Source organism: Hemicordylus capensis, chromosome 4 (genome assembly GCF_027244095.1).
Source record: "Hemicordylus capensis ecotype Gifberg chromosome 4, rHemCap1.1.pri, whole genome shotgun sequence".
In the NCBI taxonomy this organism is placed as follows: domain Eukaryota; kingdom Metazoa; phylum Chordata; class Lepidosauria; order Squamata; family Cordylidae; genus Hemicordylus; species Hemicordylus capensis.
The window spans coordinates 120,352,119-120,378,988 of NC_069660.1; the positions used below are offsets into that span (position 1 = coordinate 120,352,119).

At 43.6% G+C, this 26,870-nt stretch overlaps 1 protein-coding gene across 1 annotated transcript in view; it reads left to right on the forward strand.

Moving 5' to 3' along the window:
- The first annotated feature begins 16,151 nt into the window (after positions 1-16,151).
- The window catches only part of LOC128323156 (calcium-activated chloride channel regulator 1-like), a 38,152-nt gene continuing 27,433 nt past the window's right edge, over positions 16,152-26,870 (forward strand). Inside the window, exons 1-6 of the mRNA XM_053245876.1 lie at positions 16,152-16,251; positions 16,689-16,829; positions 20,561-20,711; positions 21,235-21,343; positions 22,145-22,313; positions 22,412-22,633. Coding sequence (XP_053101851.1) covers positions 16,692-16,829; positions 20,561-20,711; positions 21,235-21,343; positions 22,145-22,313; positions 22,412-22,633 — 789 coding nt within the window. The 5' untranslated portion in view covers positions 16,152-16,251; positions 16,689-16,691. The remainder of the gene's footprint in view (positions 16,252-16,688; positions 16,830-20,560; positions 20,712-21,234; positions 21,344-22,144; positions 22,314-22,411; positions 22,634-26,870) is intronic.

Consider the following 26,870-nt stretch of genomic DNA (forward strand, 5'->3'; position numbering starts at 1 on the left):
TTATGTTTGAAAAGAGATTACAACCGTAAATAATGAAACAGATAACTTCAGTATATTGCTAGGGTGTGGGATTGACTCGCATCACATATATGGCTGCCTTCTCGTTTATTTTTAGAGCTCAAACGTCCAAACGTTCATTGTTTAAGGTGCATAAACATATAATGAAGAAAAAATATACTTGGTTCCAAGAGAAAGTACCTGTGTCTTTATATCAAGTGGCCACTATGAGTCTATAGAACCATAAAAGGTATACCTGTCTTGGATTAGTAACATGGATTTGGGTCTTGTGATTCTACAATTTCAATTCTTATCCTTTCTGCTAAATGTCTTGAATTACTGGTGCTCTATAATGGGCCATGCAAAAACAAATCTTAGAGAATGACCATTGGGGTGCATTGGTAGATTCTGAATGGCTGTAGAACTATGTGGAATTTCTGAAAGGCCACCCAGGTGATGGTCTATTTATGTAGCGGCTTTTAGGGAACATTTCCAAAGAGCCAATTACGTCACTAAATATTGCCTCTGAAATGCCCAAGGAAATGCAGTTCAGATCCTGTACCCTAACCTGCAAGCCTCAGAATAAAGCTGCACATGACTTTTGTCATCCTGAATGGTCACTGAAATGCATTGGTATGGACTGTGATTCTGAACCCTGTTGGGGATGGGCAAGTGATGTAGTGTCTGGACTAGGGGTGTGCAATTCGGGAATTTGGTGATTCGGTTTGGGACCCGAACTGAATCACCCCTGTTCTGTTTTGTGCCCGAATATGGGCCACCCGAATCACCCTTGATTCAGTTCGGATTCGGATTTAATCCAAATCCGAATCTGAATCGATTCAGGGGGTAAAAAAGGGGCCCAGGGGCAAAATATTGGGGTGGGGTGGTAGTGCCCAATGGGTGGAGTCTACCACCCCAATTTCAGGGGGATTGGGCAAAGGGCTGATTTTGGGGGAATTTCTGAAGTTTTCATGTCTTTGGGGCAGATTGGGGCAGATTGGGGCAGAAAGTGGGGACTGGGGCAGAATAGTGGAAGTTCACAACTTCTGAGGTGTGAATTCTCATTCTATCATAGCAAATGAGATTTTTTTCAATTAGACAACTCTCATGACCCCACTTTCACTTTTTCACACTCTCAATTACTATGAATATGAGGAAGTAATCAATTTAGCACACTTCACCTTATGAAGACAAACCTCAGAATTCACCAAAATTCACCCCTCTGCCCAATCACTCTGAAATTGGGGATGGGTGGTAGCCTCCACCCATTAGGCACTATCTACCAGCCCACCCCACTCCTTTGGGGCAGATCCACTTTCTGCCCCCAATCTGCCCCAAAGACACCAAAACTTCAAATATTCCCCAAAAATCAGGCCTCTGCCCTATCCCCCTGAAATTTGGGTGGTATCCTCCACCCATTAGGCACTACCACCCCACCCCACTCTTTTGGGGCAGATCCACTTTCTTCCCCCAAACTGCCCCAAAGTCACTAAAACTTCAAAAATTCTCAAAAAATCAGCCCTTTGTCCAATCCCCCTGAAATTGGGGTGGTAGCCTCCACCCATTAGGCACTACCACCCCACCCCACTATTCTGCCCCAGTCCCCACTTTCTGCCCCAATATGCCCCAATCTGCCCCAAAGACATGAAAACTTCAGAAATTCCCCAAAAATCAGCCCTTTGCCCAATCCCCCTGAAATTGGGGTGGTAGCCTGCACCCATTAGGCACTACACCCCACCCCACTATTTTTGCCCAGATCCCATTCTATGCCCCCAAACTGCCCCAAAGTCACTAAAACTTCAAAAAATCCCCCCAAATCAACCATGAACCAAATCACCCGAATTTTTCATGCCCAAAATTCAGGTGATTCGGCTCGGCCCTGAAAAATATCGGGGGACATCGGGGGTGATTCGGTTCAGCCCCAAATCACCCGAAATTGCTCATTTCAGGCACAGATCGTTCTGTGCCCGAAATTTTTTGCACATCCCTAGTCTGGACAGTCCCACTAATGGTCTCGCTGTTGTCACATCTAGTGTGACCCTTGGTGTGAAATCTCAGCAAGAGTGTTGAAATTTTACATGGGAGTTACTCCTTGCACAATGGCAGGCTATTCTAGGGAAGTTCTGTTCCTAGCCTTTAAAAATGTGCTTTATAGCCATTTATAAACACAAAGTCATTTTATGTAGGTTTAACAAAGCACTTTGTTGAGAAACAACTCCATCTCCTTCTCCTTCTCCTCAAACTTATTTCTCACTCCACCCCCACCCCTGCAAACTCTCTACAGAATCCCCACTGGGACTAGCTTCTAAATATCAAAACATGAAAGATTATTAGATAGAATACAACACATCCCTTCCCTTTATAACAGCAAGAATTAAATTGATTTCAAATATAGTGACAAAGTCTTGAAGTCTTTTTGGTGGTCTTCGGTCACACAAACTTCTCCTAATTATTGAGTTCCCCGGCACAGGAGCTGTTAGTGAATTCTTTTCTGGTAAAGAGGATTGTTCATTATTTTCATGAGCCTCATGTGGGAGATCAGAACTGGAAGAAAGATCAAATTCCCCTCTTGAGATCGGACTCCCTTCCCTCTTGTCTCACAGTATGCATGCTGGAAAGTCTCAAACTCTTCCGTTTCTTTCCATCATCCAATATGACAGAATCTCCTCAGATTTCAATTATTTGTTTTGCTTCAGAATATTGGGAACATCCCTTTCTCACTTTATAGGGCAGCTGTACTCAAAGTTCCCCACCAGAAAAGTTTGCCATTTCACACCCCATTTCCATTCCACATACAATTTATATTTTTGTTGCTTCTCCATTACATGATCATGAATCTCTGCATCCTCAGGGTGAGATGGCACGGAAACCCCTATCAGTAGTTGCCTTTGGGTAAGTACGCTTCCTGTAGTAGAATGAGGAGTAGTTTGATAAGTAAATAAAGTTTCACAAAGTGCCTCTTTCCAGGGTTGTTGTTGCACAGCAGCCAGTTGTAAACTTTCTAGTTCATTCTTTCCACTAAGCCATTCCCTCGAGGATGGTACAAAGAAAAGAATCTTGTGTTTTCTCCCATTGTTATGCAAGTATTGCGCCATTTCAAATGAGGTAAACTATTCCAGGTGGCCAGAAGTTTCATTTGCTGACAACATTACTACTGTCATTTGCATTACTACATTTCATTTGCTGACATTACATTACTACAAACAAGATGATCCAGTTTATTGCTGCAGTTTTTGTGAGAGAAGGTCTTTAGGAATCCAGGGATCCTTAAACTGGATCATCTTGTTTGTAGTAATGTTGTCACAAATGAAACTTTTGGCCACCTGGAATAGTAATCCACTATCACTATAAAAAATCTGTGTTTTGTGGGTTGGTCATCAAAAAGTTCCATCATATCCCGAGCAGGTTTTCCCCAGGGACCATTGGGATACTCTACTGGAGTCAAGGGAGTGTTATGGTAAAAGTCTTCTGTGATTTGTCACATACAGCACAAGCTATACAGTGCCTCATTACATCTTCAATGTGTTTGTCCATACTTGGCCTCCAAAAACCTTCTCTGAATCACCTTTAGTCAAGCTCACGCCCAGGTGACTTTCATGGGCAATTGTGATCATTTTGCTTGTAAGGAGGTTGGCACCACCAAACAATCAGCACCAGCTCATTGAGAAGGGACAGCACACTTGGTGTGATTTGGATTTTTACTTGGATATACTGAGGTGACAAAAACTGGGCACAACAGTGCTAAGACTGAAGAAAAATGATCTAACATTGAACACCTCTGGGAGCCAATAGATCCTGTTATAATAGCTTCCCGTAAACTACACGCCTCTGCTGACCCAAGCACATTAGCAACTCGTGTGGCAAATTCCTCAGACCACCTCAGTCTTTGGTGACTAGTGTTTCTAAAATCTCCTGCCACCAGTCCAGCTGCACCTCTTGAGCCAACACCCAACCAAAACTTCAAAAGCATAGGGTGATGATCGCTTTCAAGTCTGGGGATAATCTGGAAATTCAAAACCCTGGACAACATACTGGAGGAAACAGCAACATAATCGATTAAAGATGGTTTGGTCCCCACCCAATGCGTATATTCCGCCGGAAAATCCCAAGGAACAGAGCCATCAAGCAGCCATAAATCCTCCTTCATGGCCAGTAGCAAGAGATTAAACCCCTGAAAATCACACCTAGTGTCTTCTGATTGTCTAACCAAAAGCGAAAAAGGAGTTGGGGGGAGAAGTGGAAAATGATGATATTTCCCAAAAGTAGTGGCGTCATCTGGACCCACTCGCGCATTAAAATCTCCCACCAAAATCAGATGAATATCACTAAAAGTGGTTTGAATATTTGCAATAACTTTCTCCAACTTGGTCCACGAGTTCTCCTTATAAGAATGAGAGCTAGCTGGAGGAATATAAACATTAATCAAAATTAATTTAAAATTGTCCACATTAAAAAACACAGCTAAGGCCTCTGATCCTAGAGATTCAATTATATTAGCTTTATAATTGAGCATTTTTGCATCCTGCTTTAGTTCTTACTAGTGGGCCTGGGCGCAGAGCATCTGCGCCTCTAGCTGGACACAGCCGTTCCCTGCCGTCTCGGGGACTGGGGGCAGAGCCAGCCGTGCCACCACCGCCGGCTCCCTCCGCCTCACGCCCCCAGCATGCTGCCGCCTCCTCCCCCCTCCACACACCCCTAGAGTGCCGCCACAGGCGGGCGGCCGGGTGGCCAGGCCGAGAGTGCCGCTGATGCTGTGGGCAGCCGGGCCGCCGGGCCGAGAGTGCCCCCTCTGCCGGCGCGGCCGGGCCGAGAGTGCCCCCGCTGCCGCCGGCGCAGCCAGGCCGACCCCCCCCCCCGCCACCACGGCCGGGCCAAGAGTGCCCCCGCCGCCGCTGTGGCCGGGCCGAGAGTGCCCCCGCCGCTGCGGCCGGGCCCGCCGCCTTGCCTCCACAGCCGCCCGGCCAGGCAATTCTCCTGGGTGCACCAGGACCAATCTGGCGTCCCCCGCAGCCCAGCCAATGAGCTGGGTTGCTGGAATGCACGTTCTAAAGGCACAGCCAGGAGAATTATATATATAGAATCCTAACTCCACTGAGCCTAAGCTTTCTCCTGATCTTATTGAAATGCTTTCAAAGTCCGTTGAGGAGCTGCATTCTACTTCGGTTTCCCATGTGGATACTGCAAACGATCTTGTTGATCTGAGTGTGGACAAAGCATCTGGATGACCATCTGTGGGTCTTCTGAATTCTTCCTTTTTGTTTCAGGATATAGCTCCAGTTTTTACATCTAACTTGAGCTCGAAATTACAACCTTGTGAGAGGCTTGGCTTTAGCAGTGAAGTGGTGGACTTGTGTAAGATGGCATTGCAGGACAGTGGTCGAATTTTGGAGGTCAAGGGGGCTGGACTATCTAGTGACTTTCATCCTGAAGTTATCCATGCCCACTGCCATTCTTCTGCGTCTAGACCATCTTCTCCTGCTGGATTAAATTGACTGGTGCAGTCATCATTTTCCCTTTCTCTATTAGTCTGGAATGTTGGGATGCTTAATCCCAAACTCCGAGATCCAGACTTTTTATCCTTTATCTCGGGTTTTGATTGGCTGCTTGGGCTCCCAGCTGGTGTCTGGGGGATCCCCATAATGCACCATGTACTCACACGATGCATTAAGGGGGTTCTGGGGTGGTGGGGCAATGACAAGCCTTTGCTCCTGACCATCCATGCTGCCTGAGGGGGCAGCTTTACATCTGGGCATGCAATCTCTGCACCCAGCCAGGATCGTCTGTGGGGAGGTAAGCATTTCAAGGCTTCCGCCCCAATCACCCTGTAGCCCTTTCTCACAAATCATGTGAAAATGCTAAGAATTTATTGAGCTATCCCATATTTTAAGTTAATAGGTGATACAGAAGTTGGTTAAATATCTTTGGACAGTCATGATGAGATAATGTACAAACATTCCATTTTGAAACTTGTCAAGCAGTCATGGTATCTTGAACCACATGTATGCCAAATTTTAGCTTCTTAATCCTAACTCCCCTGAGCCTAAGCTTTCTCCTGATCTTATTGAAATGCTTTCAAAGTCCATTGAGGAGCTGCTTTCTAGTGTTGAATGCAGCTCCTCAACGTACTTTGAAAGCATTTCAATAAGATCAGGAGAAAGCTTAGGCTCAGGGGAGTTAGGATTAAGAACTAAAGTGTTGGGAATAGCTCTACTGGAGCACACTTCTTGGACCTCTCTGAAGAGAAATGTTAAACAGGCCTCATTTCAGATCAGTGGCAGCTGCTGGTCACTGGAGAGGCGGGCGAGGCGGGGCAGGGCAGAGGATAGGAGAGCAGAGGATAGGAAAGTAAGGCACATAAAACAATAAAAATCAAGTGTAGCATAAAAGAGAGACAGCAACTACTGCATAACAAAGATTATGACTGGTTTATCAGAAGAGGAACCAGTTTCTCTTCTGAGAAACCATTCATAATCTTTGTTAAGCAATAACAAAGGCTCTTACTTTGCTATCATCATATCTTATTGTTATGAAAGGATATTCTAAATCAATTCCTTTCATTCCTTTAGAGGCTTTTATTCCTTTAGAGGCCAGGCAGGCATGTCACTTGGTATACATGGCTCCCAGTATTTCCAGTGGACCTTCAAGAAGCACCCGCTATTTTCGACTGGCACTCTTGTCATTCATTTTAGTACATTCCAGGTATTAATCCCTTGGGGACTTTCCCCTCACTTTCTAAGAACATTAAGTTCCCCATTCAGCACCATTGCAAACACTTTGCCACAGCAGGCTGGCCTGTGCAACTGCTCGGTTGGCAAGCCAGGATCTTTGAGTGTTTTCTTATAGCAAGCACACAGCAAAATCTCCACGCAGAAATACTACCAGCCAGTCAAGAGAGAGGAAAAGAGGTGAGGAAGCAAGCAAGCAAACAAACAAACTCTAGTGGGCAAAAGAAGAAAAAGGGAGTGGCTGGGAGGTGGGTGATGAAAGAAGCAAAGAAGAAAACCCCACTGGGTGAGAGGAGGGGAAAGGGGTAGACAGAGTTGGGAGGATACAGGAAAAAAGGAAAGAACCCCCCCACACACACACACACTGGGCAACAGAATGGAAAGCAAAATTGTAGCTAGAGTGGGGGAGGAATGCAAAAACAGAAGAGGGAGATCCCACTGGGAAATAGAATGGAAAAGGGTGGGGGGTGGGTTAGCTAGAGTGGGGAGGATACAAAGAAGAAGAAAATAGAAAACCGCACAGGGCAGGAACAATCAGTCAGTAAGGGCAAGAGGGGAACAACTAAGCAATCAATTGAACTTGTTAAGAAGGAAAACTGATGGCTTAATCAGAAGAGCCATTTTCTCTGAAAAGAAGGGAGCTTGCTTCAATCCCTCTTCCCTTCTGCTGGATCACTTAAACTGGCCACTAACCCCACCAGAATGAGAGTTAGCTCCAAGACCTAACGAAGGGCAAAGCAGTGAGACCTCCAACCGCTCTAGCAACCACCCAGGAAGTTATTCAGACATGGCTTCATGCCGTGGGGTATCTGAAGAGCAAATCTGCTTTGCAGCAGATTCACAGATGTTTAGTTTGAGGGGTTAAATGGACTATTCACATAGGGTTGGCTCCTCTCCTCAGTCCCTGCAGATATTTTCCTGTGTGCATTCCCACAGCTTGCTGTGGGTTTTTTCCTCCAACCAATCACATCCCAGAAGAGGAGGTGAGAGACCTTTTTGTTGTTGTTAGTTTGACAGTTGGTTACAGAAGACCAGCAAGACAAATTGCCAAGCAGCCGGATCAAACAACAGAACGCTTAACCCGAACCTGCCAGATCTAACCCAAATCTTGGCTGATTTTTATAATGAACTTGCTTTTGTGACTGCCGTCATCACCTCATGTTCCCCCACCCCACCCCACCCCAGACTATTTAAGAGGCCATGGAAGTTTAAAGAAGAAATCATTGCTTTCTCCCTGTGATGAAGGAAAATGCAGCTTCATATACAAAGGGCTCAGGTTACATCAGCTTCCAGGCATCCTCCAACAACATCTGCATATGTGAAGTCTATGTTGCTATGGTGACCAGTGTGAGTTTTGAAAAAAGTAGAATTACTGGTAATTACCCCTCCACACATCAAGGGAGAAGCCCCGGGGCATACCAGAAAGCTTGGATTTTCCAAAAAAGCTGCCACAAATAGAGGATATTTTTTTACACCAACAAAGCTCATATGTCCAGAAAGCAGCCTTTACCATGGGTTTACTGCAAGTTTTTACTGCAAGTTCGAATTTCCCAAAAAAAACCCAATGCAAAAAATGAAATTTTTATAGCCCAGATATAAATTGGGCTACATGCAATGAAAAACCCAAATCATATGTGAAGTGCTCCCCTATAGCTCGCAGGGATTCAGAGTAAATCTGGCTGATAAGTGAATGCACACCTTCCATTCTGGAGGAGAAGCGAGCTAAAAGCCCCGTCTGGAAATGCCCCTGGAGTGTGATCCTCAATGGGCATGTACTAGTCCCCTCTAGTACACGTGCTCTCATATCAATCGCTGTCATGGAAACAAACACTGCAAACGTTAGGGATAGTCCTTCTGCTGCCCTTTGCAGATTCCACATTGGTTCCTTTTGCTCAAAGACCTCTTCCATCATAATTAGGCATGTGCAACTTTGTGTGAGCAGCACCACGCTACAGCGACCAGGTGGTCAGCATGAGCTGTGCTATATATGCCCTCCTGGCACCTGTGAAAACCCATCAGAGGCATTAACTACCCACACTCCAGCTCCCATCCACCCCACGCAAATCCTCACCATCACATACATGTCAGGAACGTGCCATTATGTGTGTTTTATCTTGTGACCTATTTGTCACCACTGTCAGGTGGCCAGTATTTATACACTGCTCTTCTTGGTTTCTGAGATAGCAAAGACTAAATAATAGAACAATGAAACTGCAGTTCAATGCGATTATACCCAATTATTGTAGTATGTCCAAATCAACAGCTGCACAGCTGCACAGCTGATAAATTATGGATATGAAATGGACAAATCCAAGATTAAACATGTGGATCTGACACCTTCATGTCTAGTTTGGCCCTTGGTATGAATTCAAAGTCCAACAAGGGTGTGCCTCCTTGCACAATGGCAGGTCATTTAAATGACATTCTTTCCTAGCCTTTAAAATGATTAGCTTCAAGGAAATAAAATTTTGACAAAGAATTATTGGTGCCCTTTCTTCTGGGTCATAACCTGAGGTTTTCTTCCTTTGGAGGATGGGTTCCTTGCTCTGGAAGAATACTCCTGCCTTTGGATGCCATTAATAAGAGTAATTCTCTTGTAATCTTAAACAACATGTAAGCTTAAATGACAAGGAAATAAACAGAATAAGCATTGGCCCAAGACACAAGAGTTAAAAAAAAAAAATCCAATGCTAAGAAAAATATGCTGAAAGACTGAATATAGATGGGAATGGGAACAGAAGGAGGGCGGTTCACAAAAATAAACACAATAAAAACAAAATAAAACAAATTGTTAAAACATCAATTAAAATTTTTAAAACACTCAGAGATCACTAAAAACCTGGCTAAAAAAATGTGTCCGAACGGCTCTTTTGAAGGCTGGTAACGATGTTAAACCACAAATGTCTATAGGGAGTGCATTCCACAGCCCAGGAGCGACCACAGCCGAGGAACATGCAGAAGAAGGCACTCTCCCAGGTAACCCTGTGGGTCTTCATGCAGAAGAAGGTGCTGTTCCAGGAAACCCTGGGAGCATGATGGAGTTTCCACCATAATGTGTGGAATGTCATGTCTCCATCAGATTCACCTCCTTCAGGATTTCACACCTCTCCAGTCATGTTTACCTGTCTAGCAGCTTGAGGGAAATGGACACTTCTCCAGAACTGTCAACATCCTATCTTCTGCAAGGCATGTTGCTATAAATCCCCTTGAACTCAGCATGCCTAAAGGCTCGCCGTTCCAGCAGGGGATCTCAGGAGCTGTCATCCAGACAGGGGCGTATCTAGGGCAGGGCAGGCAGGGCACATGCCCCAGGCGCCACTTGAAGGGGGCGCCATTTTTTAAAATGAAAAAAAATTAAATGGCCACCGAAAACAAAATGGCCACCACGCATGCTCAAATGGCTTCTGCAAGGCCCTAGTATCTGGGGAAAGTCAAATTCTCCATTTATTTTTAACACTTATGTAATAGTGATGCTACAATGCATAGTAGAGAATTAGCCAGGCACTTCTGTTTAGTTTTCCAAGTATACCTCCATATAGTATTTGGGTATGTCATGAGCCCCAGCATACTGAAATTTGTAGTTTTCCAGCATTTTTTGGTCTGGCTATGTCCACTGCTAAATAGTTTTTGAAATATTAAAAGATTAACACGCTTAACTTGTATTTTTGAGCTGATATTATGGTAAAGTTATCTTAAAGATGGCTGTCAGATGTTTGGACAAGGGGCGCAATTTCAGTGCTTGCCCTAGGCGCTATTTTCCCTAGATACGCCTCTGCATCCAAACCATGTAGGATCCTGCTTATGGGAAGGCAAGGTGCCCTCCCTTCAGATGCTCCTTCCCGGAGGGAAGCTTACAAAGTTGTATGTTGTCTTATGTTCTTTGTCAGCTACTTTTCCCATCTGCAAGCTGTACCACTGTGACCACGATGCTTAACTGTAAGTAATGCAACTGGATCCCCAGATTGTTAGGAGTTTTAAATAACTTTTAATGTTATTTCCCATACCTACCTGATTTCCTTCACCTTCTGGTCCTATCCCTATAGCTCAATAAAATAATCTCTTATAAAGAATGATTAGTGCTGCTGAGTCTATGGTTTTGGAATCACTGGAGCTTTTCACCTCCTGCATGCCCAGGAAGTTTTCCACACCCGGCTTTTAGCCTGCATCTCCACCGGAACAGAGTGGGCACGAAAAGTCTGCAAGCTGTTGGGGAGCACTTCATACATGATTTGGGTTTTGCACTGCTTGTTAGAGTGCAACCCGATTTATGCCCTGGGTAAAAATCCACCTTTTGCATCGGGTTTTGTGGTTAGTGTTGAGTTCGCATTAAAGCCTCTCAGAAAACTCATGGTAAAGCCTGCTGTGTGGAGAACTTCCTGGTGCTCAATGAGCCACTTGCTCACAAATCCTATGGGGGTGGATTTAGCTGCCTTCCTGCTCTGTACAGACAGAGGGGATCAGCCAATAAGAGGTTAAGGGACTCTAGAACTAAGGTTCTCTCTGGAACAGAGTAGTGGCAGTGCTGCTAAAGAGTTCTAACAGGGGAACAGGGGCTTGATTGTGTAATGCTCCAAATGCCTCTAAAAAGGTGAACATAGGATCATAGGAAGCTGCCTTAGTCAAACCATTGGCCCATCTAGCTCAGTACTGCTACACAGACAGGCAGCGGCTTCTCCAAGGTTGCAGGCAGGAATCTCTCTCAGCCCTATCTTGGAGAAGCCAGGGAGGGAACTTGGAACCTTCTGCCCTTCCCAGAGTGGCTCCATCTCCTGAGAGAAATATCTTACAATGCTCACACATGTAGCCTCCTATTCAAATGCAAGCCAGGGCAGACCTTGCTTAGCAAAGGGGACAATTCATGTTTGCTACCACAGGACCAGTTCTCCTCAGTATACATTTACATCATACATAATTTACATAATAAGCACTAACAGGGGTTTACATAATAAGCATTTACAGGAATACATGCAATAAGCAATATTAGTCACAGGCAACTGAACTTTGTTGCCGGAGATATCTCTCTACAAGGGCAGCCACGCCCCCTCCTGTGCAACATCAGTCAGATGAAATAAAAGTAATCTAAAGCAAATGAATATGAATGTGTGTGCATGTATAAAAGTCACCAATGATCTTTGGGAAATGTTTGGTTTTTTGCTATTTCCAATTTAAACTTCTATCCCATCTTTTGCTTTCTTGGCCAGGCTGCTACAGAGATAGTCTTGATGTCATATTATAATTAGACATAATTGCAAAGTAGTGGGACATGATACGGGATTGAAGCAAATACTTTGAAAGAAGTTAAGACAGCCTTAATGCGAGAACAAGCACCCAGAGCAACTCCCCACATGTCTTGCTTGTGGCAATTATTTCAGCTGTCTTACAATAGTGTTCAGCCCGGCGCCCAAATACTAAATATATTTAGAATAAAAACAAGCCCTATTCAGCCATTATGTTGTATGTCTTTATACTTGTGTGCACCTGCTTTCGTGTGAATGACTGTACCTGCATTCATTTTAAAAGTGAACCTGGGTACAGGCCTCTCAAATGCATGGTAAAAATCAGAATAACTATACCTGTGTACACGGTACACTAGTTATACAAGTGCTGAACATAATGTGTGAATGGGGCTCCAGACAGTCATGAAAAAACTGCTGCTTCACACATGTGTGATTTCTAGCATGAGTATTATTCCTGTGTAGGAAATCCCATATATCCTGGACGCCCTTTGATCTACCATATAGATATTATGGTATCTGGTTATGTATCGCATGGAAAGCCCCAATTAATGCTCTGCCTGAACTGTATGTGACAAAATAGACACATCTGCATTTGCTACATGTTGAACTACACTCAAGTTATTGTCAATTTCCTGCAATGAAGTGATGTCTTCATAGGGAATCTATTGTGTGTCAAGCATCTCTTTTGAAGAAAAGAGAGCTCTTTTCACTTGAGTTTTACAAGCCCTAGTCATTCTCTCACAGGCATCCATGCAAATATAAACTTTGCCCTCCTGAAGTCCATTGGGTCCACGTATACAAGCTATTAATCCATTCCATTATATCTAAGTTCACATTCATTCATATATATATATATATGAGAGTTGGTGATGCTCTGTGCATATTGGCTCTAAGCAAGTCTTCCACCAAGACCTCTTTATTATGCAAAGATAAAATACCAGGTTACAAGTTCAAAAAACAACCGGTTTCAATGTAACAAGTTAGTTTAACTTGTAACATCTAATATTTTATCTTTGTGTAACAAAGAGGTCTTGGTGAAAGAATTGCTTATATGTATATGTATATGTATATTTATTTATATCTCATTTTTTAAAAACAGCTGTCATGTGTGGGGTCCCAGGGTGGTTTAAATAGAATTAAAAACAAAACAAAACCATTAAAACATACAATAAAAACAAAACCCAAACAGAGCGAGAAAATACAAACATAACACAGAATTAAAATATTAGCAGAGGTGCACTTAGGTTATTTTGGAGTCTGGACATAGGAACATAAGAAGCTGTCATATACTGAGTCGGACCATTGGTCCATCTAGCTCAGTATTTTCTACACAGACTGGCAGCGGCTTCTCCAAGGTTGCAGGCAGGAATCTCTCTCAGCCCTATCTTGGAGATGCTGCCAGGGAGGGAACTTGGAACCTTCTGCTCTTCCCAGAGCATCTCCATCCCCTAAGAGGAATATCTTACAGTACTCACACATCAAGTCTCCCACTCATATGCAACCAGGGTGGACCCTGCTTAGCTAAGGGGACAAGTCATGCTTTCGACCACAAGACCAGCTCTCCTCTCCCTTGTCCTCAGCTCTCCTCATACTTGTCCTCTTAATGGGAACTGTTGCCAGCACTGCTATTCTTAAGGCTCCCAGAAGCCTCTCTGCTTATGTCTGAGACTACAGGCTTGTAGCTCCCACTCTTAACGTGCTCGGGAGCCTCAAGGGATTGTGAGCCATTTCTTGGCCATTTCTTGGCATTGGGGGACAGGTCACTTAGCAGTCAGTGGGACAGTTGCCCCCAGATTCACCAGCTGCCAAGCGAATTGAAAGGGGATTAGCCTTGCACTTTCCCCTATATTAGGGAATGTTTAAGTAGATTCAAGTTAGCTTTTGAGTTACCTCCACTCTCAGAGTCTCTCTGTCCAAAGATTGACCCTTTACTTCTCCTCTGCAGTTGCCTCAAACAAGCTAACATGAATCACCTCAGCAGGAAAACTCAGGTAAGGCACTGTGAATGCAACTCCATTCCCCGTCACAAAAGAGCTAAGTGGGCAATAGCATCTCAGAGGTGCTCTCATTAGAATTACTGATTGGTTTACGGAGTCCTTCCGACCGAACAGTTACCGTCCTTGCACATCAGTTTACATGCCATTGGGGCTATTCTCACGATCGGGGAAAATCAGGCTAGGAAAGCCTAGCCCGATTTTTCCCAATCATAAGAACCACTGGGCTCAGCTGAGAACCTGGTGGTTCATGCGCGGCTAACCCGCTCAAGTAGCCCGCCCCTTAGCCCGGGTTTGCGGAGGGAGCACTCGGCAAACCCAGGCTATTGGATCATGAGTAGCTGCAGCACAGCTCCATGCCGTGGCTACTCACAAGGAGACCCCCAGAGGGGAGGTGAAAAGCCGCCTCCCGGCTCTGGGGGTCTTGCCAGCATGCCCTGCGAGCTCGCGCAGGGCATGCTGGAGCTTGCAGGGGTCGATCAGTCCCCGCTCACCCCAGCCCCCACCGGCTCCATCACAGAGCCGGCAATCATGTGGGCGGCCGATCTGGCTGCCCAAGGCTCCCTCTCCGCTCATGAGCGGGGAGAGCAGGCTTAGCCCACTCTCCCCGCTCACTCTAAGAAACCGGGTCTCATCGATCATGAGACCCGGCTCATTGTGTTTTATTCAAACACAGCAAACAAAGACAATGGATTCTTTTGAGATCCACTGCAATTTGCACTCCTCAGGAAGAAGGAGTGGCCAGTATTTCTCCTTAGGGTCCATTTGGGGCTATAATTGGCCCTGGTTTCATGAACCAGTGTGCTTCATTTGGTTTCTACCCACTGTTTGGGCAAGAAATTTGACACCCGTCCTTACACCAGGCCATGTCTTACTCATCGCACCATTCACGCTTCCGGCCTCCAGATTGGCCTTCTTCGCTGGCCTGATCTATTCAGCCTCACTACTATTAGATGCTGGCTGCACAGAAATAGACACTTTTTTGGATTTACCCTTGCTGCCTAACCCCCAGGCTGCTTTCGGTTCTCTGCTGCCTTATTTGATCCCTGAGGAAAGAGATCCTTCAGTTGCACCTGAGCCACGAGGGTCAAACTGCCACTAAAGGAAGTGGCAGTTCAAACTGCCACTAAAGGAAGTGGCAGTTTGAGGTTGTATGATAATCACTGCACCCCTCTGGGCTCTCCCTATCCCTGCTCTTTTTCTCAAATCCAAAAACCTGTTTCTCTAAAGCCTTCTTTTCTCTAGCCAGCCTGGAAGTCATTTTAATTTGGACACCAAGCTAAATTGCCTCTTGCAGTTATCTGGTTAATATTTGTAATGTGTTTTTAGTAGTAATTTTGCTTTAATCAACTTTCTTATTCCGCTGTACCCCTGAACCCCAAATAAAACCATACTTTATTTTGAACTTCAGCCTCACTATCAGTTCATTTCCCCACGACCAGACCTTTGCACAAAAATTACTCTGACATGGGACTGCTCCACCCTAGCTCCCCACACAATACCCGAACACTTTTAAGAGTGTTTGCCAATCACTCCAAGCCGTTCCATTAACAGAACCTAGTTGTCACATACAGTTTGTTTGCTTTTTCTTCTTAGATCTGTTGTTACTCTATGATTAAGCGCTTTCATTTACGTTTAACTAATCCTTACCTCTGAGAAGCAAGAGCAAACTTTAAGACAAATGGATTACAAAATCTGCAAACGTTCTGAGACAGAAGTATGAAGGATCAGGTGGAGAGGTTGTAGTTAATAAATACGTTTTTTCGGTCAGAGATGAAATCGGGAAAGGGGTGTTTTCATTTCAATATTCTTGACAAAGTTCTAAGGCAATTCAGAAGCCCTAAACTGCTGTTGAGATTAACTTTAGTTTCAACTTTTTAGAGATCCTATTGTAATAATGAATTATGAGCACGGAACAAGGAGATGCACATTCCAATTAATTTACCACAATCTCTGCAGATGTGTTTCCCCTAGGTGTTAACATGTAACAATGATGACATTAGCCACAGTTAACATATAGCTGAATTTCCCTGACAGAACAAAGTCCTCCTACCATAAAATATCAGGGTTTTCAGTGCCTTATATAAGCACTTTCCCTCCTGTGCCCTTACTTTTCTAAACGAGACTGGTGTAAGTGGCAGGACAGAGATGGGGTTTAATAGGTGGCTTCTTTTATTGATGTTACTAGAGGGGGGAAGAGGGACTTTGGTAAAGCTCAACAATGGTGGATTTGAAGACGTTGTTATTGCAATTAACCCTGCGCTACCTGAAGACCACAGAATTGTTGACAACATAAAGGTAAGATAGCTCAGTGTTTGTGAGTGTGTTCAATTAGCAACAGCCACTAGAAACTTGCCAAATAATTATATACAAGTAAATGCAGCTTGGATGTATGTTCCGGACTGTGATTGGAAATCCTGCCCTCCTCCACCCACCCCCACCCCAGATTCACTCAGGTGTATGAATGAACTCTGTGCTGGAGGGCAGACTTCTGTTTTGAGGTCAATCCAGTTTTGCATATTAGATGTAAAAAATATTCCATTTACATGGTCTTTAAAATACATACTTACATACCAGCTACTAAACTAGAATTTGATGCACAAGTAGCCCACAGCACTCTGATTCCTGGGGCTACCTGTGTGCAAAATTCTCAGCTGGTAGATGCTATTTATTTATGTCTATCTACATATTTATCTTAACATATATATTTACAAAGTCTTCTCTTTCCTTGTCAGCACATGGTTGAAGAGGCATCTGCTTATCTCTTCAACGCCACACAGCAAAGATTTTATTTTAAAACTGTAAAAGTTGTCATTCCTTTGACATGGGGAAATAAACCTGAATATAAAAGACTAACCATAGAGTCCTATGAAAAGGTAAGTGTTGCCTTTTTTTTTTTTTAAGGGTGTAGGGGACACTACAAACTGAAGCTGGAATCCTGGAACTAATTTGATTGCAGTTAGTGGGAGATTTCTGAATAAACACACATAAGATAGGGCTGTACATAACTGAATGTTCTTATGGCTGTTGTGATGACTATTGGATTAGATGGCTCTAAAGGCAGATTAGATCTACAGAAGAAAGGTTTAATTGCCTATTACCCATAACAGCTGAATGTAGGATCCAGAGAAAATGCACTTCTGAATACCAGTTGCTATTATCAGGCAATGAAGGTTCGATACCGATTCTCAAGCTTCCAGGTGGCTTCTTGCTGGCTAGTGATGGAATAGCATAGAACGTTGGACTACTTGGATCCTTTAAGGCTCTTTGTTTGTTACATAGTGACTATATGTTTATTTAATGACAATAAGGCTGCAATTATGTAAGTGTATTTATTTGGAGGTAATCTAGGGGTGCTACGTTTCTTGGAGAGACTTCCTAGACACAACGCACATGTTTTCAAAGCCTACTTTTTTTGCCCAAGATTAAAAAGAGTGCTTGGCCGTGGAGCTTGGTTGCTGTTTCACACCTTTTTTAAAATATAACGTTCTTTGCACTGGAGAGGGTTAGGAGCTCATTATAGTTTTGGGAACAGTAGCTGAGGGTGGAGCTTCTGCAGAGCTTCATCCTTCATTGTGATAATAACAATAAAGGATGGTTGTGTTTTAAGGCCTGTTGCTCCTTGCATTTCCTCCTGAAGGTTTTTCACACATGGCTTCATGCCTCAGGGTATCTGAAGCACAAATCTGCTTCGCAACAGATTTGCAAGACGTTTGCTTTGCGGGGGTTCAAATGATAGTCCACGTAGCTGTCAGCTTCTCCCGGTACTCCCTGACAGATCTTTTCCCTGTGCGTTCACAGCTCCCTGGTCCGGGTTTTCCCTCCAACCAATCACAAATCACAGCACAGAGGAAGAGGGGAGAGAGCTTTTAAAAAATAGTTTGACAGCTAAGAACTCAAGACCAGCATAACGAGTTGCAAAACAGCAGGATCAAACAGCCGGACACTTAACCCTTGCTTTTGTGAGTGACTGCCTTCATCACATAATGTCCCCCGCCCGCCCGCCCCATCCTTAATGGACTCTATTTGTCTTGTTTTTAAACACTTAAAAACAATTTTTAAGAAACTTTTAAGGTCTCTATTGAGCAGCGGAGGCAGAGCAGGATGGCAGCGAGAACAGCTCTCCCACCTCCCGAATGATGAAGGGAAGCTGCTTTGGGGCAGGGCCAGAGGTCAGGGCTGGCTGGGGTGGGCGATGTGCTGGCGAGTGGTGTGACAGGGCAGTGGCAGAGGGATTGACTCATAGGAGTTTCTAGAGCACTCACCCCTGCTGGCCACTGACTGCCTGGGAGGGAGGAGCCAAGAGGGGGGGTGGGCGAAGAGTCCCTTCCTCGGCCCTGTCTGCCTCCAAATGAGGCAGAGGGGCCAATTTCAGTTTCCTGTGCACGCGCGTTCGCAGAAGCCTGAAATTGGCCTGTCTGCCTCATTTGGAGGCAGCAGGTTGGAGATTGGGAGTTCTTCACCTTCCCTCTCTCCCACCCAGATCCTCCCTCCTGGACAGTCAGTGGCCGGCAGCTGTGTCGGCAAGTGCTCTAGAGACTCTGAGTCAGTCCGCTGCAGCCTTGTCGCGCCACTCACCAGCGTGCTGCCTGCCCCAGCCAGCCCTGCCCCTGCCTCAGAGCTGCTTCCCTTCATCGTTCGGGAGGCAGGAGAGGTGCTCCCGCCGCCATCCCACTCCTCTGCCGCTGCTCAGAGGCAGCTTTGAAGGTAAAAACAAAAACAAACAACTGCCCCTAGTTGGCCATGCCCCATCCCCCCGCCCCAGTCCCTGTCCTGATTTCTACCAGTGCAGTGCTATGTTGACACACACACACCCAGCACTGGCAATTGCAAATCCCTTAGAGCAGACCATACCCAAAACAGCTGTCAAACCCCCCTTCGCTGAGTTTTGAAAAACTCGGATTTACTGGAATGCCCAACACAAACATAACAGAGAAAACTGCGGGACATAACAAAAGCCCTGGGTTATTTTTCAAAAGCCTCTGAAACTAGAGGATTTTTCTAAACCAGACATACCTCAGGCTAAGCCAGAATATGCAGCCTCCATTTGGGGAATATCAAAGTCCTGTCTGTCCTGGTCCCTGATAGCCCTCAGGGATGTCGGGGTAAATCTAGCTAATATGTGGACTGGCACACTCCAATCAGGAGTGGATTCACAATAAAAGCCCTCTATGAAAAGCCTCCTGCTACTCCACAGAGGAGATACTGTTAGCTAAGAGGGACCCTTAGAAGATTGCATCAGGCAATGAAAGTTCTAGGGAGAAGAGGAACCCCAGCAAAGCCACTAGAGAAAAGAGCATTGTTGGGGACCCATACAATGCCCATATATTTCACAGCTAAAGCCAGCTACCACCCTCACTAACTCTAGACTTGATCCAAAAAGGAGGGGGGAAGGATTTACTGAACCATATATGGAGAGTCAACCTAGCCAGTTGGCAGCATTGGTGCCAGAGAAAGGGTAAGGATACAAGGCTTTTAAACATTGATGCCATGTAGCTACAATTTCTGGACAGAAGCACTAGAAAAATGGGTAGAATTAAAGCAATCTTCCCACCAAAATTCTTGGACATTTCATGTTCAGGATAGCACCTTTCCTATATTCTGGATAGGACGTCTGATTCTATAATACCCAATCGGTTGGGCCCTGGATACCTGAAGGACCACCTGCTACCAGGAGTTTCTGCCTGCCCCACAAGATCATCAGGCGGGCCTTTGCTCTGTGTGCCAATATTGATAGAGGCTAGATTGTCGTGCACATGGGACAGGGCCTTCTCTGTTGTTGCCCCCAGATTCTGGAATGCTCTCCCAGCAAACATTCGCTCTGTGACAACTATGGATGCTTTTAAAAAACAACTAGAGACTTTTTTATTTACTCAGGTTTTTACTTCCTAGAGGCCCCAGGTCTCTTAGCTTTCTTGCGTTTGCTTCTAAACGTTCCTTGGCATTTTATGGTTTTAATGTTCCATTGATTTCACAGTTTTAAATGTAACTTTTATGGAATTTTATTGTATTTTAACTTTTGTAAACTGCCTTGAGATGCATCATGAAAGCTGTATAAAATCTGAAAAATAAATAAATGAGACAAACATTGTGGTAGCAAGCATGGATTGTCTCCTTTGCTAAGCAGGGTCCACCCTGGTTTGCATTCAAATGGGAGACATGCATGAGCACTGTAAGATATTTCCCTCAGGGGATGGGGCCGCTCTGGGTAGAGCATCTGCAGGTTTCATGTTCCCTCCCTGCCATCTCCAAGATAGGGCTGATAGAGATTCCTGATTGCAACCTGGGAGAAGCTGCTGCCAGTCTGTGGAGACAATACTTAGCTTAGTCCAATGGTCTGACTCAGTAGGAGGCAGCTTCCTATGTTCCTATGTGCCTATCAATGCAAAAGTGTTTACTCAAAACAAGGATGGGGTCTCAATTGCTTACAGAGAGATTTCTCTATCAGGCAAAAACAGCTTTGTTAAAATGTAGATTGAAAACTTGTGCAAAATAAAAATCTAGGATAATTTTGCATCAGCAAATTTTGCCACAGGAAGTTAATGTCCAAGGGCACCTGTTATTCCTGTTCTTGGTGATGTTTAAACCAGGTGGTGTTTTATTATAGGCCGATGTCATAGTGGCAGATCCTTTTCTGAAGTATGGAGATGATCCCTACACTTTGCAGTTTGGAGGATGTGGGGAACAAGGACGATACATTCATTTCACATCAACCTTCCTGACAAATGACAGTTTACATGATGTTTATGGATCACGAGGTAGTACCTGTTGATTCAAAATTAAATATTCTGCTTTTATTAGTCAAATATTATAAAGAAAGGGTTTGGAATGATGAAAACCCAAGGTTTGAAGTCCTGAGAAACCATTAGGAACTATGTTTTATTCAATAATCCCTCTCTAAAAACACATGAAGTTTAGCCAAGGAAATCGCAAATATGTTCATATTAGATTCAAGAGTAGATCTTCAAACCATAAAGGCATGTTCTACACGATAGGCTTTAACATTTATGGAGTCATCAATGCATGTGCCATATTAGGATTTTTCCAGGAGGTCTCCTAATGCAGACTCTAAGTATTCTCACTTGGCCATGTTAATTTCAGTAAGGTTATTGTATCATGTACTCCTTCATGAAAGAGGAATCCTTCAATGTAGTGCATCATTGTTTCCATACCACACCTTTACTGGAAACTATTAACCATGGACCTAACTTAGCTAAGGAAGGTATTTTAGTACATATAAATCATAGTGTTACAGTTAGCTTTCTTCCTGTTATTCCACAGGTAGAGTCTTTGTCCATGAGTGGGCTCATCTCCGGTGGGGTGTCTTTGATGAATATAACAATGATGCCCCTTTCTATGCAACTGGGATAAACAAGGCAGAAGCAACAAGGTACCCTCCTAAAAGTGTAACTTCAATTTATCTCATTAATATTCCATGGATGATTTTTCAGTTGGGTTTCTTAGTCTGGGGTAGTGTGAATGGTTGTACAGAGCACTAAGCAGTAGTTTGAAAGTGGCATGGATTGTTTTGCTTTTCACTTAAGGCACAGATCTGAATTTAATCAATTGTGATCAAGCCTAGTTACAGTCTACAGCCATTGAGTGCCCACCATTGTGACAAGAATTTGTATTCCCAATCAAGTTTTAATTGACAACTAATAATTAAGTTGTTGCTTTCTGAATCATGTGAAGTAATTACTGCAGTGACTGACAGTGACTGAGGAATGAAGGATCTGCTAATTTAAATTTTCTATTTGATTGCTAATAGAAAAAAACATCTCTATGGCTGTTTCCTGAAGGAGATTAAGCTTTATCTATAGCCTTTAGTTTCTTCAAATTTTTCTTTCCCTCCATCTGTTACTTATAGTCCAGGTCTGTGATCTGTCCCCCTGAGAATGTTACGGCTGACTTTTTGTGCCTGGCATTGGATAGCACGTTAGCAGTAGTGACACACTTCATATTTTTGTAGTGTGGTGGCTAATGTGTATTAACAGGACCAGCCATCTGTTAGTAACAAATCTTCTCATCTTTGGCTAAAATAGGTTTTATTCAGAACAATATGGCACCATTCATGCTAGAGTGTATGTCTATCTATCTATCTATCTATCTATCTATCTATCTATCTATCTATCTATCTATCTATCTGGCTTTTTAACTTGCTAACTATACCTCATTCCATTATTTTGTTTAGATGCTCAGCTGATGTCAAAGGTAAATATATATTCCAACCTAGCAAAGGACCAATCAGAGCATGCAAAGTTGAACGCCGAACTGGGCTGTATGAAGCTGGATGCCAGTTTGTGCCTGAAAAACAGCAAAGTACTCCAGCCTCTATAATGTTCATGCAAAGTCTCTCCTCAGTAAGTATTTCCAATGTCAATTGGGAGCCTATGGGATTTATTTCTAACCCTGTGCTGTCCTTCTAACCTGTTCTTTCTTTCTTTCTTTCTTTTTAAAGGTTACTCAGTTCTGTAATGAGAGTAACCATAATGTCAAGGCAACAAATATGCAGAACAAACTGTGCAACTATCGGAGCACATGGGAAGTAATCAGGAACTCTACTGACTTTGCCAGTTCATCTCCACTAAGTGCTCCCCCAGCCGCCCCTACTGTCTCCCTACTGCAGACACAAGACAGAGTTTTGTGCCTAGTACTCGATGTTTCCGGAAGTATGGGTTCAGTAAGTCTTAGTCCTTTTCCACCTGTTTACAAACAATTGGACATTTCATTGCGATAGAATAAATGTCAGTAATTCTGAGAAGGTATCTCAGTAATTTGCTGCTATTTTTGCTCTTCTTTATTAGCTATATTGGTCTTGATATTTACCAAATTATTGTAATAGATGCATAAAGGAGAGAATCTCTAGTGACATCAACCCATCATCGACCCATATTGTATTGTTCTTGTCTTGGTGAAGCCTCTGACTGACTGAACATGCAGACTGCTAGGGAACAAAGCAGCTATAAAGTTCACAATTTAGCTTTGTGAGGGGAAATAAAGCTGTCTTTTTGGCTGGGATTAAAGCCTCACAGAGGACACAGGGACAAGAGGAAATCTGTGGTGCCGGCAGGTGGCCTTCATGGGGATATTATTCACACATTACTTCTTTTTAAGAATGGCTTTCTTTCCCCAAGTTTGTTTACTCATCAGAGCATCTTTGTAAATGATGAATTCTATCTTTACTTTGATAGCAACCTTTACCTACCTTTTTGCATGTAGGAAAAGATTGATAGCAATCTTTACCTACCGACAAAAGTCCTATACTTGCTATAGGAGTTCAACAGGGAATAATACAGGTGTTTTCCAACTGTTCCAGTCTTATTCTCATAAGTTGACATATTTTAGCTATGCATTTCCTAGACTATCTGGACTATTGTTCTTTTCTTCATGTTCTCTTCGTCTCTCTAACCTCTTTCAGGTCTGCCCTGTAACAATAACAAAAAAGAACTGTTTGGTTATGATTTGTGTTTTTATACAACCTGTAGAAAAACTGGGGATGTGATGGGGGAATTTAAAAAGAAAGAAAAAAGAAAATGTCAAGAGATCCATGAAATCGCAAGGATTCCAAGGATGGAAGAACGCAGAGAAAACAAGAAATATGAGGGAAGTGTAGGTAAAGAAGAAGGAAGCTTGAGGGGAAAGGCAGAAGAGACAGAAACTAAGGCAAGAAGGAGCTAATGGGAGAAGTAAAGTAAAGTTGTGCTGTTGAGTCGGTTTCGACTCCTGGCGACCACAGAGCCTTGTGGTTGTCTTTGGTAGAATACAGGAGGGGTTTACCATTGCCATCTCCCACGAAGTATGAGACGATGCTTTTCAGCATCTTTCTATATTGCTGCTGACCAATAGAGGTGTTTCCCATAGTCTGGGAGACATACCAGTGGGGATTTGAACCGGCAACCTCTTGCTCCCTAGGCAAGTTACTTCCCCACTGCACCATTAGGTGGCTTAATGGGAGAAGTGGATAGGTTTTCCATCTGTAAACTGTAACTTGCACATTTGAATAGAATGGGAGTTATGCTGCCATCTGTGGCTTTGTACTGCAGCATTACTAACATTATATATTTTGACAATGATGAATATTTTAATCTTATTTATGCTGTGCATGCCTTGAGGGTTATTCAGAAAGGTGATGTACAAATTATGTACTGTAAGCAGCTGACAAGTCAGAATACACCAAAGGTAAAATCAGTGCATGGGGCATGAGGGGCAGGGTCTGGGCTCAATGAGTGTAGGGTGTGGCCCGGAAGGAGGGTCCAGTGGCTTCAGCACTGGTTCTGCCTGGGGGGAGGGGCCAGAAAGGGAGTAGTGGGGGGTATGTTTCCTTTGCCTCTAGTGGCACAAGCCAGCCACTCTTCTCAGACTAAGTTTTCTTAGTCCCCGCACTTTCCGGTAATATTCCATATTATTCTGGCGAGCCCACTATTTGGAAAACATATGTCAGAAGGCCTTTATTTAAGCCATACTAAATGTATTCTGTTCAAAAGTACTCCAGGCAAGATGCAAATATTTCATTATCCTGGGTAGAGTTTGCCCACATAACAATGTCCACATGGTATCCATGGGTCAAGGATTGTGGTATTGTTGTTTTTATGCCAATAGCTAAATGCAGTTGCAGTTAATGCAGTTGAAAATAAACAACTGATTATCCCCTTTTCAGTTTCCCTGTCAGATAGATCAGATGGATTCTATGTTAATTAATTGTTGGAGGATAATTTGCCAAAAATTACCTTAGTAGTAGCTAAATCCCTGTCTTGTGCCATAAAAACCAGAAGTCACATGCTTAGCAGTGGGGAGATTGTTGGGCTGTGAAATTGCATCTGGTCCAAGGGCTTAAACTGGGTTCGCATTTTATTGCCTTGCTAAATTTCTATATATTTATAATGCACAATTTTTTGTATTGAGGATGTTTATGTTGTCTCTATTGCCCTTTAAAAAAAACACTTTATTGTCTGTTTTTAACCAATTGACATATTGATTCTGCTGACTCAACAGATTTGATAGTTTCATTGTAGGCTTGTGCATTTTGATTCGGGTACAAAACATTTTGTGCCTGAAAATGCTTTGTTCTTTGGAAAAGCATTGCAATTGAAATTGACTTCTCTGACTCTCTCTACTCCAGCTGAGGCACTGAGTGATTAGCAGAAGATAAGATATGCAAAAAGCTTTTGAGCTTGAATGGTTTAGATAAGTATGTGTTGTATTCAGTGTGATTGAAATGCAAACTGACCTTGCAAAGGGATTTAGAAGACAGCCATTTGAGACAGAAATACCCAAATATCTTTGGGAGCTCAATGCAATTCCAAAGCTCTTGCTAAAAGCCATGGTATAAATTGTGTGGAGTAGCTTTTCGAGAAGCTGGTTAGGAAAGTTCTGAAATTACACAGGTTTTTCTTTCCAAAGGTTTAGAAAGAATCTCTTGACCTGTTCAGGGGTCTTTTGAAGAGCTGTTTTGTTTTTCTTATGATTTTTATGAGTTATAGTGGTGTCTAAGTTTTGTTGCCCAAGCTGAGCAGTCTAATGTAATTTAGGGGGACATGATGTCTAAGCCAGTGGTTCACAACTTTTGCCATTGCAGGGACAGGTCATCCACATGGGACTACAGGAGACAAAAGGAGGGGGGTGGGGAATATCCCTGTCAATTTATTGACATCCCCAGGAATCTTAGTTGCTTCTCTCTTTCTTGTAACCATGATCCATGGTTTTGCACTTTCTTAAATGCAGTGATGATAAATCTCAACAATTCTGAACAGTAGGTTGATTTGTTTGGGCTACAGCTCACTCCACTTCACTTAAATGAACATTTGAAGCTGTTCCATAGTACCAAGGCAGTTTTATTTTATTTTTATTTATTTATTTATTTACATTTTATATCCCGCTCTCCTCCGAGGAGCCCAGAGTGGTGTACTACATACTTAGGTTTCTCCTCACAACAACCCTGTGAAGTAGGTTAGGCTGAGAGAAGTGACTGTCCCAGAGTCCCCCAGCTAGTATCATGGCTGAATGGGGATTTGAACTCGGGTCTCGCCAGTCCTAGTCCAGCACTCTAACCACTACACCACACTGGCTCATTGGTCTATCTTGCTATCTCAAATGACCTGTGGTCACTGTTCCATGGGGAGGGAGTGTTTTTATTGAAAGATTGCTTGAAACCACAAATTGGTTGTGCTGCTGTGCTAGTGCCACAGGGACAGGCTCCCACCCGCTGCAAAATTCTCAAATAACTGCCAAAACATTAAGTGTTGTTGTTGTTCATCATTCTCTTCACTCTTTCAACTTGTTTATGTGGGGCTTCAGGGGCAAAACAGTGAGTTGAGTGGCAGTGCCCCAAGGGTGGTGCACCCAGATTCCAAATAGGGTAAAAGGCTGATTTCTTAGGGATTTTTGAGGTTTATGCATCTTTAAGATTTTTCCCCATAGGGGATAATGGAGGTTTCAGCAGCCCCATAATTCCACCTGGGGGGCACTGCGATAACCCAAAGTGAGTGGTGGTGTAGTGCACAGAGGGTGCCAACCACCCCCCTGGATTTCTAACCCATTGGGGTACTGGGCTTTGTTGTTTCTGATGTGTTGAGTTTAGATTCTCTGGTAGCAAATGAGATTTTTAATGAAAAACCATGAATCCACTCTCATATGCTACTAGAGAATCTACTCTTAGAACACCTCTAGAACAACAAAACCCTGTACTTCATGGGTTGGCAACGCATGTGGGTGGTTGGCACCCAATGTGCACTACACCGCCACTTGCTCTGGGCCACCCCAGTGCCCCTCAAGTGGAGTTATGGGACTGCAGAAACCTCCATTATACCCTACAAGGAAAATCTGAAAGACATGTAACTTCATTAATTCTTTAAAAATCAGCCCTTTGCCAAATTCCTCTGAAAAAATTGTGGTAGCTTCCTTGTATCAACTGGGCACTA